General features: G+C 52.0%; 2 protein-coding genes and 1 pseudogene across 2 annotated transcripts; 1 reads left to right on the plus strand and 2 right to left on the minus strand.

Moving 5' to 3' along the window:
- Window positions 1-566: 566 nt before the first annotated feature.
- Window positions 567-1,760, minus strand: SAPIO_CDS7289 (uncharacterized protein; the record flags this gene model as incomplete). The annotated part of the gene is made up of 4 exons (XM_016789176.1): window positions 567-1,050; window positions 1,122-1,329; window positions 1,443-1,605; window positions 1,683-1,760. 4 exons carry the CDS (start codon window positions 1,758-1,760, stop codon window positions 567-569), a joined length of 933 nt encoding a protein of 310 aa, XP_016641003.1.
- A 1,101-nt stretch (window positions 1,761-2,861) lies between these two features.
- SAPIO_CDS7290 (Uncharacterized protein) lies at window positions 2,862-5,986 on the plus strand (the record flags this gene model as incomplete). Its single annotated transcript, XM_016789177.1, has 2 exons — window positions 2,862-3,285; window positions 3,360-5,986. 2 exons carry the CDS (start codon window positions 2,862-2,864, stop codon window positions 5,984-5,986), a joined length of 3,051 nt encoding a protein of 1,016 aa, XP_016641004.1.
- A 1,878-nt stretch (window positions 5,987-7,864) lies between these two features.
- Window positions 7,865-9,908, minus strand: SAPIO_CDS7291 (annotated as a pseudogene; the record flags this gene model as incomplete).
- Window positions 9,909-15,781: the final 5,873 nt, after the last annotated feature.

A 15,781-nucleotide genomic window follows, 5' to 3' on the forward strand; every position in this document is an offset into this window, starting at 1 on the left:
ATAGTGTAAACAGAAGAATTAACTGTGGACTAGGGTAAATTGGCTGTTCGGTAGACAGTGTGTAATTCAAGGGTGCTTGTGGCGTTTTGCGGCTTAAGTTGAGAGGAAACACACGCCCGCTTCTACCATCAAGTCACGAACATTAAAACCAGAATGGACAAGCATCCGTTGCATAACCTATTCGGAAGATGCTCTCCCCGTTTAGCTCACACCAGTTCGGAAAGAGGATAACCATGAAAATCCGCCATTGACTTTTTAACAAAAACTGGGCCTGCGCCATACCACAAAACATTCAGAGCACTTTTAGCCGACAACCTCCAGGAACAATGCTATGCCAGAGGACACGATCCCCCATAATTCTTCCTCATTCAGCGATCCCCTTGCTGTGAGCACATGTGCAACCGAACCGCCTGCCCTGTTATATAACCCCCCCTTTTCCTTTTGGCCATGCAATCCCCCCATGTATATGGTGCCAGGACATTACAGAATCAGGAACCGCTGCCATGCTTCGGGCGTGGCCCCTATCAAATGCGTTTTCGCTTCTCTCGAGTTTTTCCGGATATGGATTAAATCGCATCAGGCGCATTGTCGTCGCTTTCGCTGACACTCTCATCTCCGCTAACCTCCGCATTCTCCCTCTCCCTCTTCTCCATAAGCGCTTGCAGCTCGGCGTCGTCGCTCTCGGTAACGGCCTTGGGCTCCATCTTCACCTCCAACTTTCCTCCCGCAGCCTCGATGCTGGTCCGGACATCGACGATGGCCTCCTCCAGTCGCTTGATACCCTCGTTCTTATCCAAGCAAGTGCTGGTCATAACGTATAGAGGCGGTGATACCAGGCGAACCTTGACCTGCGTCTCGGGGGTGTCGCGTGCCTCGGCTTGAGAAAGTGCCGTCTTGATCGCGTCGATTCCATCGTACCCGAAGCAGGTAACCTCGACGTCGGCTCGGACCTTGGTTGGTTGAGGAGTAAGGCGCTTTCCAATATAGGACAAGAGCTCCTCCTTTACAGCGTTGCTAGGGAAGGTGATGTCATTCCATACGTCGGGGTTCCTGTGTGGAGGAGGGGGATGTTAACAAGCACGTCCGGAAGAGACACTCGAATGTTGTGTTGTTGTACTCACGTTATCGAGATCTTGAAAGCATCGATAGCATGGCCATATTTCTTGTTCAGAGGCCAGCCGATGGCCTTGTAGAGATCCTCGATGGGGGTCTCGGTCTTCTCGGCGACATGGCGCATGATGGAGTGCACCATCTTGCCCTTGTTGTATCGCTCTTCGCATTTTATGACATCCTCAGTGGAGACTCGGCGCTTGGAAAGATCAATGTATCCTATCACAGAATATACCCCGGTCAGCTGCTATACTGCAGTGGGAAAGGCGGGCGAGCGAGCGGCAACCGGCTCAGTATTGGCTGGCTGGGTGCTGGGCGGGAGGTGCACTAACCCTTCTCTTTGTCAACTCGAAGAACCACTACGACTTCGTTGCGACCCACGCGGATGAGCTTCTGGATACTCCGAATGCGTCGCCTCGAAAGTTCGGAGAGGAGAATCATGCCATCGATGTTGTCGTACTCGAGGAGTTTTACGTAGGCGCCCATCTCGGCAATCTGTATATCTCAAGTGGTTAGGGCATTAGGAGCTTTGATTGGATGTTGGCTTTGTGTTTGCTGGTGTCTTGTCATACCTGCTTCACATTAACCATGACGAAGCTATCGATCTCCGGATACTTCTCCTCGTAGAAACGGCAGTTTGTTAAAGACATCTCGGCGGTTGTAGGTTGACGTCGACACGGGCGTTTGATGTTCGGTCGGTTAGAATAGAGAGGTTAAGAGGCGGGGTTGCTTTGCCTGCGGTCGTGAGGGTTGACAAGGCCTGAAGTTCGCGATGCGAATACGCCGGAATAATCGCAGATATTATCGGAATAATCTAGGGAAAGTTTTATTTGGCCTGAAGAATATTTGGTACACAGGTGGATTTTATAGGAAACCAGTCGCCAAGGTGAGAAAACCAGGGTGAAGTTTGGGGTGAGGTGCCTTACGTCGATTTGGGTGGGATGGTCGTGGAGTTTGCCTGCTAGTAAATAATTTTTAACCAAGAAACTCGACATCAATGGTGGGGTGAGTGGCAATGAAGTGGTGGGCAGGTGGCAGAATGCCATATCCAGCTCTGTGGGATTGACTCGATCTTATCTTATCAGCACGTGCTAGCCCTTAAGCTGTTCAACGAAGTACTTCCATGTAGAAAACACCCAACTAAGGCCCAAATACGCGAGCTATCGCACTCTTACAAATCTTAGGAAAATAAATCTAAAATTACATATTATCTGAGAGGGGCATTTCGCAGCGATTCGGTGCACCTTTCTCCTCGCAATGGCTGACTCCAAAGTAGCTGTCAGGGTTTCGTTAGGACTGGAGCTGGAGAATGTGGGTAATATCGGCGGGTTCACTTGTCGCGTCAAATTATCATGGCAACGATGACTCAACGTGAACCTTCCTGATTCTGTTCAGCTAATCTCCCGGTTAAATTACGGTCCGAGGCGTCTGAGACGGAATTTTCCAACCTTCGTCGCGAGGTCTGAATCGGACCTGACACAACATCACCTTGGTTCCTACTATTGTACATGACCTCTCACGTACGGCCCCCTAACTCAGGTTCATTGGAAACCTAGCTTCCTATAGATTCAAAGTTTTCCCGGAGCATCTTCTTAGCCACAGCTCGGAAGCTTCAACCTTTATCTTTGTTCATTCCGTCTCTAACAGTTCTCTTCGACCTTAAAGGACCTCGACGCCTTCTCAACTGTGCAAGAAGTTCTTGATTGCACAGTACGCGGCTCATACTTGGCAGAGGTTCGACTCTCAGCTTCATGCAACAAGTCTTCCATCAATCTTCAACCCAGACGACGACATCATCACGGAGCACTAGCGCGACCTCTCCTTCCTCTCCCAATCATGGATTCCAGGCAAATCATACCCCGGACTCAGCTTCCCAGCTGCATTCCCCAAACCCTCGAAGCCCATCCGTTACCTCTGATGCGGCCTCAGGTGTTTCTGGCGAAGCATGGCTTGGCGGCATCGACATCGAGAATTTCAATGAACGCCTTCGCAGACTAAATGTTGTGGATCGCTCTCCGGGGGGACAACGTCGTGCTCTTGGACAACGCGTCTCCGAACATGAGAATGCTCTCGTTCCCGTAGTCGCTACTCCAAGACGCCGCGTAGGCTTCAAAGTCATTAAACGCGTCGGCGACGCCCCTCCTGACGGGCCCAAGATTACGGATTTCCCAAATGGTGAGCGAGAATTCAATGCTGGTCTAGCTTGTGAGTTTCTATTGCTGACCAGTCCCTCACCTCTCCCTGTGTAGAGGTCTTGACCCATATCCTGTCGTATCTGCATCCCGACTCCTACGCCGCCATGGCTCTCGTCTCGAAGCAGTTCTACACATTAGTCAAGACCCCTCATGCTTGGAAAATAGCGTTCCAGCGACTGTATTCCAACAAGTCGTCGGTCCTCGCTGCCGATGACGACTTTGACCCGGTCTGGGAGGACCAAGGAAATGACGTCACTCCCAGCAATCTGCGATATTTCACGCGCTTGACAGGCAATGCAACCTGGCAAAGTGAATATATCCTGCGCAGCCAGCTCCTTCGCGGCCTTGTGAACGGCCGCCCATCAGGCTCTGTCGACAGCTCCGGGCGTCTCGTAAAGAGGTTCAATGCTGTTTTGACGTATGACTCGAGGATTCCCTGCGTGGTAACCAACATTTACGCAGATTTCACCAGTCAGAAGGGCCCTCAAAAAGTAATCCATGGCGGTGCCGATCTTGGCGTCGGCTCCATGAGCAATCCCATGACAGGCAAAATCGACAAATGGGGCCTTGCTGATGTCCATACCCTCGCTCAAGTCGAGGAACTTTTCCCGACGTTGCCCTTGTACGGTGTTGCGGAAGGCCCAGCGGGATTGCCGAATGTCATGGACGTTAGTCCGACGTACGGCTTCATCGTAGGTGAAGGATTTCCGGGGGGATATCCTTACTTCCGGCCCAGTGTTGGGCACCGTGCAAGATATGTCGATCATGGCATTCAGCCAGCGTCCGCTTTCGCCGAAGTACCTGCTCCCTCTGCGGACGAAGCCATCTCAAGTGTCTGGATTGCCAAGTATAGCAATGTTCCTATGCTGACCCACACGATGGTTGGAATGATGACCGGGTCCACCACTGGCATTATGACGTCGTATTCTCTGGGTCGTGAAACCGCTCGTCGAAGGTTTCAGGATGGAGATATGGCATGTCGGTGGGCTCTGAGCCCCGGGGTCCCCATCATTGCCCTGAAGGTCGACGAGAACTACACATTTGCTCGACGGGCTGCCGGCCGAGTGTGGGCTGTTGCCCTCAATGCCCTGGGTGAAGTTTTTTACCTCAAGGACATCCCCGAGCCCGTCGGCCGATCCGTGGACGAAGAGAATATGGTTCGAAATGCGTGGTTGTCTGGGAGATCCGTTGAATGGCATCTTCTAGAGTCTACCCGCCGCAAGCCTCGGTCTCAATATGATCAGAATGGCAGCCCGATAGCCGAACCTACCCTCAGAGGGCCTCGCTCTTCCTCCAACTTCATGAATCTCAGCACCGAAGACTGGGAAAGTGAGGCTCTTGGTATCGGTCAATGGAGCAGCCGTCGGCCAATGCACTTTCGAGATACCTATCAAGGTTGGGATATGCGAAGGCGACTAGAGGTGGACTTTGCCGCCGATGATGGTAATGACGCTGGTGAGGCCATCTTTGTAATTGATTGCGGTTATGGCAAAGATCAGCCTGCCCGTGTCCAACGGTATGCTAGGGCGTTCTCGCAAGGTGGTCCACGCACCACTACCAAGTATTCAGCAAAATCTCGCGTTTCCGGAGCCGATACTTGGTCAATGACTGCGGCTTCCCTTCGCTGCGATTCACTTATTCGAATTACATCATCAGCGCTGGACACGTCCAACTGTGCTCTCTCAACTCTGTCTGAGGACCCCCTTGTTGCCCTCAACTCAAAAGCCTCGGCGTCCTCAAGCACCACAGCCGACCATGCCGAGATACCTGGCGACAGAGCCCGGCTCTTAGCAGTAGGCACTGACAAGGGTACTGTAATGATCTGGAATGGCCGAGATCCCAGTAGTTCAAGTCTGTCTTTGGTCAAGCTCATCCACACCGACTCTCCTGAGGTCTCCTCCCTAGCTCTGACAGCTCTGTATCTTGTTCATGGTGGCAGCGATGGCCTTGTCCAGGCGTGGGATCCACTCTCTGCTAACAAGGCGGCGATTCGAACCATCAACACGAGATCGGGAAATCGGGTACCTCGCCATCTAGCCCATATCAACCCAGCACTACGAAACCACCAATACTCGGCTGCAACATCCATTTGCCTACATCCGGATCCGACAAAGTTGTGTGGCGTCGTTGCCTTTGGCGCCTTTATTCGATCTTGGTCCTATGGCTCGGCCGCACACCCCTCAGGCCGGAAGCGGTCCAAGGGGGGCCTAGATCGTGCGGGTCTCGACGATCTCGACCAGGAATCAGAGCGCAATCAGTGGCTGAAAGCGAAGTTTGGCCCCGGCGAGTTGGGTGACTTGACAGAAGAAGAGTCGTTACTCTACGCTCTCATGATGTCTGAGGAGTCTTTCGTCCAGGACGAGATTCGACGTGCGACCAGCGACACGGGTTCTTTCACTGGAGATGGCTTTGAGTCTGCGTCGTCTTCCTTTAGCACGGTGGCAGGTAATACTGGCGAAGTGGACATTGATGCCCTCACCGCGGAAGCATCCGCGGCCTCGGATGACTTTTCAGCCGACTTTTACGAGAGTGGTGATCCCTTTGTGGATGACTACTTTGGCGGGGTCCCAGCCAGTACGAGCAGCAGCCCTGGGGAGTTTGGGTTCCCCATTACGTACAAGAAAAGGGGCAAGAAGTCGAAGAAACCAGCAACCGGGAACAGGGGCGGTTCACCTCCCTAAAGGAGGAGCCCACATCCGCAAAGAGGGAAGCTTGAGTTGGGGGTCGTAACTCGAAGGGCGAGCCGATTCTGTGAACCTAGCCATAGGTCTTGCCGAGCTGGGCACATGCGTCTATTTGGTCGTTGAGTCCGGCGCGATTATCTTTCTTAGCCAGGGGGAAACTGCCCCCTTGACTCTCTTACATACTTGGCAGCGGCTCGCGTCGTAGTCTATTTTTCGTGTTTTAGCTGTACGCTTATTCTTGTATTTGCGCGTTTCTTCTTCTTCACCCCTCATGGGCCCATCTTAATACAACATTTTGATCTTTCACACCCGAAATTTGGTGCCTAGCCCCTCTCGTGATGTCGCCTCGGAAAGTTCAAGTCACACTCCTTGACCCATGTCCCTGGAGGCAAAGCCCCGAGTTTGGATTACAAAGATTGTGGAAAGCCGATCTCAGTTGAAGCATCCTGCAGTCTGACGCTTTTCCCTTTGCATGAGCTTCGCCTTATGCGGCTCCGGTGGATCAAGAAACTCAATTAGCCTCCTAGTTCAAGGTGTACCCCTTGTTTGGGGAGGAGATAATAGATGACGAACGGGGAAATCGGGTAGACGTATCAAACCCCCCCCGGTCATCCGAACAAAAAAGCCATGTTTGGGTGCTGGGTAGGGCTGAGCACATTGGACCAAGCAAAAGCGCTCCAACGGTCACTGGAAGAAACGGCCCGAAACAAGGGCGCCCTCAATTCGGCGAAAGCTTCTCCTATCAGAACTTGCGAACGGTGACAGACAGATTATCCTTTCCCCTTTCTCCTTCACCGGGGTCCTGAGTAACCCCCAGCTCACGCAAACGTGCAGAAGTACCATTACTTCGTAGTTTTTTCTTTTTCTTTCGCCCAGGAAGTTCGAAAATTGTTGCCTTTTCGGGATACCTGCCCCGAAAAGGGGCTTGCCAGTGCGTACCCTTTGACCAGAAAACATCAGCGAATCAGAGTTTGAAGGATTGACATTGTAAACTAGGAGAGCCGCGATGATCCTTTTCAGCCCCGAGGATCTCACATTGAGGCCGATGTTACGCTGGACAGAATCCTTTTTCCCCTGCAGATTCGCGACTGACAACGGTCAGCCCTGTCAATATGATCCAAAGCTCTTTTGATTCGATTATTGATATTTCTTTAATCAAGCTTATGCCTGTATTAAGTATCTCTATCTACCGAGGTAGAAACAATCCCAGTGGCTCCAATATCCAACAAACCGAGGAGACGGTGTAAACCAAAGACTTTCTTGACTGTTCGTTCCCATATTCCAGTTCCTGCCTTTTGCGCCAATTACCCGATAATTGTGCTCCTTCTCCATAAAAGCTCGACCTATTCCAAGACAGAAAAGAAAAGAATTGGAGAATAGAAAGGGCTAGCAGGAGGTGTCGACAGAGCGGTTCTCCTCTAACCCCTTCCCTTCCAGTGCGGTCCTCCGTGCCATATGTAAGATAATATACACGTCTTTCGACAATATCCATCAGGAATTGGTCCTCGGCTTCACGTTAATCGCCGATTCGTAGAGGCTCACGGAAGAGACATCGTAAAATGCTCCTTTCTGCGTCCTCCGTATTCCACGTATAACATCCGAAACCAGTAGTCCCACCCATTCAATGCCATCCCGGCGAGTCGAGAAAATCCCATGATATCCCGGGTATCGTGTCGTCATAAACATTTATAAAGAAAAACAAAAGAAACAGCCAAGTAAGCCCGACTATTGATATCAAGTCTTCAAAAGGCCAACGCGGCGAACCGTTCACAAGATGAGGCTTTGCCAACTTGCCGGTGTTGTGTCGCAAGGAAAGAGTCCAAGAAGAATATGTCCCGAAGAACGCTCCATTCCACCTTTTTTTTCCCCCTTTGTTCAAATCGCAAATTCCAAAGCCCAGACGCCAAGCGCAATGCATAATGCTGTGATTCCCGCCGTCCAGTTCGGGCTGGGTATTATTCCCCCATCTTCCTCGTCCTCTCCCACGGATGGTGCCGCAGTTTCGGTGGGCATCGGAAGCATCGTGACGATTGTCGGGCCAAAAGGATATGGTATGGTCAACGTAGCCACCGTTATACCTTCTGGCGCAATGGTGATAGTCTCGCCGCCCACAAAAGTCGTGGTCGTCCCCGTTCCAGGACCGACGGTATAAGTCGTTTCCTTAATCACCACCTTGGATGCTCCGATCTGCGTGAGTGTAGCCCCACCGACAATGTCATATTTCGTCTGTGATGCTCCGAGGCGATCACCTCCTATCGTCGTGCCGTGAACGACAACGTCCGAGGGGCCAATCACGACAGTATCATCGTCGACGGTCTCTGTCTGCGGCGCGATACCTACGCCGTACGTAATGGTCGTCTGCATCAACACGACCACCGACTTCCCAATCGCCGTCATGAGTTCCCCGCCAGCCACGATAACTCCCGTTGGTTCCGGTATCTTCGCTTCGTATGTTATACCGGTCCCTTTATTCTTGAAACTTATTCCGCTAGGGCTAATAACGACCGTCCGGCCTTGCACCACCTGTGTTTCCGCCGTCCGTCCTATTGTGTAGGCATAGCCACCGATGACAGCAGAGCCACCGGAGACCACTATAGAAAGGCCATCGATGACGGCGGAGGTCGGGCTCGCTACGTAGAGCCCTTGTCCGCCAAGGCCTCGATCGATCGTCTTTCCGCCCAGCTGGATAATCTGACTCGGGTTAATTTCGTAGATACCGTTGCCTACCGTGACCGTAGTCGTTGCAGTGGGATTAATATTGGAGAGGGTCTTGTCGTCAATAATGACCCGGGTAGGTTCGGCCGTGATCGTGATTCCCCGCTTGTCCAAATCCGATACAAGCATGCTCTGATATGGAGGTCGCGGTGTTTGGTTACCACCATCTACCGGCTTATGGGTGTTCTTTCCACCTCCATCATTTCCATTTACACTATGTCCTGCCCCATAATCCGGCGTTTTTGAAGGGGGAAAGACGACGCTGGGGTTCTTAGACGTGACAATGAAGGTAGAAGTCGGCGCAAGACCTTCACCCGGAGCCTCGAAGAAGGGCTTTGTAACACTAACAGGCTGAGTGATTGCAGTGGGGGCCCGACTACTGAAAATAAACGAGGGGTTGAAGAAAGGCTCCGTAAAGCAGGTTGTCGTGCCATTAGACCCGGTTAAACAGGCTGTGTTCCAGAGCGAGGTGTCGTCTGCGGTGCTGCCTCCGTTAGCTAGTGATGTAGGTATCGTTGGTGGGGCAGTCGTGGGTGACCCGCGCTCCGAATCGCAATACGTTGGGACATCAATAGTAGGATGTGGAGGAGTATAATCCGCAGGATCTCCGGTCCAAGTAACGGTTTCTGTATATATGATGGAGAAAACTGTCTTGACTTCTCCTGGCGCAAGAGATGTACATACAGCCCCGTCATCGGATTTTACCAAGGACTCAGAGGGGTTGCCTCCATCCCCACCGCCCGAGCTTGGCGACCCATTATCATGCCCAGAGTCGCTGGGTTCTGGCACTATCGTAGGCGGATTCGGCTTTTGTGAGGATGCTTTGTCGGGGACGTCCGGAGTGTTATCGTCAGGCGATTCGGTGGGCTCCGAGGAAGATTTAGCAGACGGTGACTCCTCTGGTTGTGACGATAGCGCGGGATTGGTGCCGACACTACCGTCAGTGTCGACAGATGGTGGCGGTAAGGGTGATTTTGGGGTGGCCAAGGCATCTTGAGAGGGTGAGGTCTCATTCAGCTGACGTTGCCAGTGATATCGCGGACCTGGAACAACGCGACGTCAGTACCGCATTTTTTTTAAATTCACCTTCACAATTCCCATGCGAAAAGAGCGCATTTTAACAACACGTACCTATTCGCGCCGCAGAGGAGAGTTGACCCGAGAAGACTACGAGACCAAGCAGTGCTAGATCTCGGATCGCCATCGTGACGGTGTGTGTGGATTGAAGAGTTCCCGCGCCAGTCTCTCCAAAGGGGATGTGGAAAAAAGAAAGGTCGCCTTGCCCAAATCAAACTTTTTCTATCAATTCGACGTCGCTATGAACTCCGATCGAGGTCTACCGGCACTTTTCCTCCACAGTCCTAACAGCTAACATGGTCGATTTTTGGGAGGATTTCGAGCGGCAGGGTCTAGTATAGCGCGGGATGTGAAGAGAGGATGGAATTAGTTAGGACAGTCGGAATTCGGTGGGAGACAACAATGGGATGAGGAACTCGTCAAGCAGATGGTGAGACTGGGACGGCAAGAATGGGGACAGGACAGGACAGAGATCCCATTAAAGGCAATATGGGTGTTGAGGGGTTAATATTGGAGTTAACAAATCGGGATGGTGGATTGAAGGATGGAGTGGTCGAGAAGGGGTACGTGAAGCTATTGAAGTATGGGGTATTATGAGTGCGTGCCAGCCATGTCCTCCTGTCCAGTCCCGCACGGCGCAGCAGCATCGGCAGGACAGGGGAACAGGGGCGGATGATGGATACCGGGAGAAGGGCTGGCTTCGTACAAGGGGCGGTCCCATGTCTTGTTGTGGTCCACTCCAATCCAGTCCCATCTCATGCGGGCGACCACAATCCAGCGTCGTACTTTGTGGTACTTCGCTACGATCTCACTGATCGACTTCGTGAATTTCCGTGGGCTGACGACGTGGAATTGCGATCGAAGGAGCTGCATGGATCCACGACTGGGCCAGGTAAGTCCAGGACATTCCTTGTTGTGCAAGCCAAGGCTGATCTGCACCGAGGAATTCCTGCAGTGTACATCGTATGTACAGTGGATCTGCGCCAGGCATTAGTGTGCGAGCAGGCACGCCACGAAATCTAGTGAAAGTGAGAGCGGCAGGGGACAACAACAGCATTCAGCCCGCCTGATATGCACTACTTCGTACAACAGCTTGACCTTGGAAGTACGAACATGCCGAGTTGTGTAGCCTAGCTTTCATTGCAAGCGATGTATCTCTTTGGCGTCCTGTACTCTGATGCAAATGAGCTGCGGCCTGCATCTTGGTGGCACCCACATATCATGTAGAGAGTGTGTCGTGTACGTCGCTGGACGCGTGAGCAGGATCTGGTACGTCCGTACCACAAGCCAGGCAATGTACTCCTTACGAAGTCGTGCGTAGTGCGAAGTAGCTTGAACTCCACAAATTCGATCTTGTCAGGCGGACGATGCGTGCCATGATTGCGCATGGGACCATTGATGGATTAGCGAGCGTCTAGTCCCTGACTTAGCAAGTGTACAACTTTGCTGGGACAGAAAAGCACTGTGCTTTCCGTACCTCTCCATCAGGAGCATAAATCATCTCAAACGGTCAAGATCTCCTTGCCAAGGCCCTTTAATCAAGACCCGGAGGTCGGGAACCGCCCGAAAAGTTACCCACCCCACGCCGCGTTCCCTCTCGCCCTCTTCAGCGCGTGCCTTTGCGAGGAATAGCGTACTACTTCAAGCAGTAGGGTACACAAACTGGCACGCACCACCCACGGCGGTCGACGTCAGCCAGGACTCTCTCCCCAATCTTCCAACCGAGAATTAATGAGAATTCTGGTCTGTATGTACTTGTAACTGGTGTCGCCCAGCAGTTGTGGAAAAGCAAGATCCGGTGGTTGGTATAATCTCAGTGGGAGTTGAGAAATTCTCTCAACATTAACCGGAGGCGAGACCACTAGTCGTTAGTTGGATTTAGGGGCTGTTGATCCCTTTCTCCGGCCTTTTCATGATTGATCGGTCCCTTCTCAAAAGAGGTGTTCTCCGATGTACCACACTCTCTTTCTCTTAAATGGGCCGATTCAAGACCTGCAGGCAGTATGTCCACATTATGTATCTAAGGAGGGCCTATGTAGGACCCGAGACATTTCCAGGCCGAGGACCATTAGTGTTAAGCCACCAAATCAGAGCGTGGTCGGCCTGGCTGGCCAGGCCAGATACGCCAGCTGGAAATACCGGTCGGTTTAGGGATCGATTTGATGTTTTCCCGCTAGCGTCCTGGAAGGACAGGACTACGCCCTCCCACTATCGCCAAATCCACTGTGACACTGGCTGTCCAGGTCGAGGCTAGTAGATTATCAGAGTTTAGTTATGCCGCAAGGGGTCCACCAGTGGACAGAGCGGCTTGTAGGAACGTTATCAGTCGGGCAACGTCGTTCTGAGTAAGGTACGTTGTTCAACAGTCGAGCATCATTTCGTTTGTGAGCGTGGTCGGCAGCGACACTCCTCCGTCTGCACGTTGCCTCGAATTCATCATGCCTGCATTCTAAGCGAAGAAGATTCACCAACTTAAACCGGTCGAATTTTCGGCTGATCGCCAGGTGATGCGGCTTTGGCTGGCCAGCCCTCACAGCCTTCAAAGAAGTCCGCATCAACCATGTAAAATCCTGTGGTCGGATGCGAAACAGCGACGGCGAAGCACGTTCGTTCCTTTTTCCACCTCATAAATGTTGCTTTTCTTTTTCTTTATTTTTCTTTTCCAGGCTTGCTGAGCTGCACCGTTCGTCTTGCTCTCTTGCTGCATGGTGAATGAGTTATCTCTTGTCGCAGCTCCGGTCCCCGACTCGGCATTCAAAAGAGGCGAGCATTTACGAATATGACGGCTCGGCTTGTTGAGACATGAAGATAAATTTTGCTGTGAGCAATTTAGAAGATGCGGGCGGGGACAGCGAAGTGCAATCTATGAGCGCGCACTCTCGTCTCCTTCGCAGAGTAATTACCCTCCAGGAATGCATTCTCGGTACTCGCACTCCGTGTCCCCCATCCGTGAGTACTCGTGGACCCAAAGGTACGAAGTACTAATGAAGCAGCTGAGGTCTTGGACCAGCTTCGATTGCACATGGACCACGACTCTCTTGTGCATTATAAAGGTTGCCGCGCTGTCACTCGCCCGCCATCGGTCAGTGAAGCCTGCGTTGTGTCCGGTTTCTTTTACGTCAGGGGAAAGGGTCCGACATGCAGGTTCGACTTAAAATTCCGTCCATGGCACTGGAGCGAATGAACTCCAAGATCCGTCTTTTGGCTAGATTTCATCGTTCTGGCCCCTTTCCTCTGTTCCAGGCAAATTGCGGGATTGACTCGAGCTCCGGACAATTTGCACACTCTTATGCGTGGGTAACGGCTTCCCTTGTTCACCGATGAGTCGTCAAGGAATGAGGGGTACCACAATATCGTTCCAGATATCGTACACGACCCAGAGAATAGGCAGGACAATTCCATCGGCAATCCGGGTCCAGGATTCCCAGCACAACCGCCTTGCCTCGACTGCAGGACGTTCCCAGTTCGTGCTTCGGCCAATCAGAGCCTCTATTCCCTAGTTCACTCTCAAGAAGCCACCAATGACCCACAGGTCTCTCACCATCAACACTATCTCGGTACCGTGATGTTCCCCCACAGATGGATGGGATGACGGATAACTAGATTACTTTGTAGTTTATAAACTACGATTTCGTACGTAGGGTACCGCGTTGTGTTTTGGTCTCGTAAAATCGCACGCATGTAGGAGGATATATTTAGGTTCCGGACAGTCGACGCCTAGCATATTCCTAGATGACAATCTAGCGGAAACCTTGAGCGACGAGCCGAGTGGACTAAAAGCGGCTCAATAAAGGCCAAGTCATTTTCGGCCTCTTGCAGGTTTTCTTCATGGTCGGGTCTTGCATGCCAGGACTCGATTGTCGGTAACAGCCCTTGCCCGTCAGAAACAGCAGTGTTAATGAAACCTGCCATTATTCAGATCCATGGCCTGTCTGCGTGGTGTGCTCTTCTTTGAGTACGAAGAAGATCGAAGGTCTCTGGCTAGGTCAATCCGAATGCTGTGGAGACGCTGAGAGTGAACATGCGGTGGATTGGGATGCGTGAACCTCCGGGCCCCATCTGGTGACATGACGATCGCCCTCCCTTACAGCGTGCTTCAGAGGGAGCCGGCCACAGACTAGCAATACGAATATGTGCGGAAACATATTTCCGCACAGTACGGAACGGGGGGGAAGGAGCCGAGTGAATCGCGGAAATCTACTTCGTAGACCACGAAAACAACTAATCTAATATCAACAACTCCGGAGGTTAGAGCTGTGGAAAAGGAAAGATGGCCGGGCTATTTTGCGCTGTACGGGTGGGGATGGATCATGAATCAGTCGCAGATGCAGGATGAAGTAAGCGGCTTCGAAATGCGAACACGCTGACGAGAGACTCCAAGGCCAGCTTGGTGCTTCGTGCCAGCCTTCTCTCTCTCCTTGAACAGGCCATTGGTTGAGACACGCAGCTCCCGTGCAAGGAAACAACAGGTGGTCACCTCAACTTTCTCGTGTTGCCAACCCAGGATGCCCGGTCTGGCGTAGGGACGGACTAAGCGTCGCCTCCATTTGCTTCGTATGCTTCTTTCACACAACCCCCCACAAGCCATCTCGAATCTTGGCCAGGGCCATCCATGAAAATCGGGTTCGTTCGTTTGGGCGTCTATTGGACAGCTCAATCTTGACTCTTGGGGCGCCATATTCTCGGCGCAGTGCGCATGCGAAAAGCCTAACACGACGAACTTGCACGCTGGCGATCTCACCGATTGGCGGTGTTCCCTAGTTACTGGTGTTTAGCGAAGCTGGACAAGCAGCTTTAAATTCCACGGTGCCCATTCGCTCAACGTCACAGTCGTGAGCAACACTTACAAGTAAACGTTGGCTTTCAATATCTGCAGTGTCACTGCCAAACTAAGACGGTCTCTAATTATCACACATGGCGAATCGCCAGTCCTCGCAGACCGCCGAGATCTCGTACGAGAAGCGGTAAGCCATGGCCTTTTCACAACAATAACCTGCGTGGACCAGGTTGCCAACAATTGAGACCGCCGGCAAGTAGGTCTCGGGACGGCCAACGGTGCCCGCATTTCTCGGGCAGCACTGTAAGTGTAAGCTTCCAGTGAGGAAAGAACTCGGATTCACTTCACTCTCGTGTTCATGGCACATTCCAGGAATCAATTGAGCGTTCCTTGTTAGGCATTGTGGAGAAAAACATCAGCTCGACAACAAGACATACGCTCAGCCTCCCCTCCTTTAGTCTGTTCGGTCGCATACATACCCGAGACACGGGCTGCTGCCCGGTTGATAGTTTTCATCTCTGGCTGTACGCTGTCTTGGGCGTTGGAAGTAGGATGGTCGTTGTCTGGCCGGGAGCGGGATCCATAAGCCCACTTCTCTATAATCTTGTCTATCCTCCTTAGAGAAATACGTTAAATTCCGGGGTTTCATATGCTCTGCTGTATGGGCCGGAATTGATTATCTCGTTCGACTGCACTCATCAGCTCTTATTGCTCGACAGTAGGGGGACCAAAGACATGGCCGAAAACCCGCATATCCTAGTATCAGAGATTAACTCAACGCTAGCAAGGCGGGTTGTCCAAGACAATACGCACGACGCTCGCTTCTCAGCAACGCCAAGCTAACACGAAATTTGAGCAAGTCGTTAAACCGGATGGCCAGGGAGGGCAATGGGGATCACATGAGATGATTTGTGGGACCAGAGACGGGAAGTGATGCTGTGCTTGCAGCTTTTGCCAATTTATCCAGAGTGGTTGGATACACCGATTGTATATTAGGTGTGGCAGCCAACTTTGGCGAGTGGCATCAAATCCCATGAGTGGCGTGGACGCGGATGTATGTATGTATGAGACGTCGGTTCCAACCAGGTTGAATCAGGGGACTGGACGAACTCAAAGCGTGCCATTGTACACAGGTAGTTTATTACTCTAAGCTCGTTGGATTGAGTACAGTTGTTGATACACCTCGTCGTCCGAGATCGACTAGCTGCTAGATCGAAATGGTG

This window comes from Scedosporium apiospermum (genome assembly GCF_000732125.1).
Source record: "Scedosporium apiospermum strain IHEM 14462 chromosome Unknown SEQ_SAPIO_0110, whole genome shotgun sequence".
Lineage (NCBI taxonomy): Eukaryota > Fungi > Ascomycota > Sordariomycetes > Microascales > Microascaceae > Scedosporium > Scedosporium apiospermum.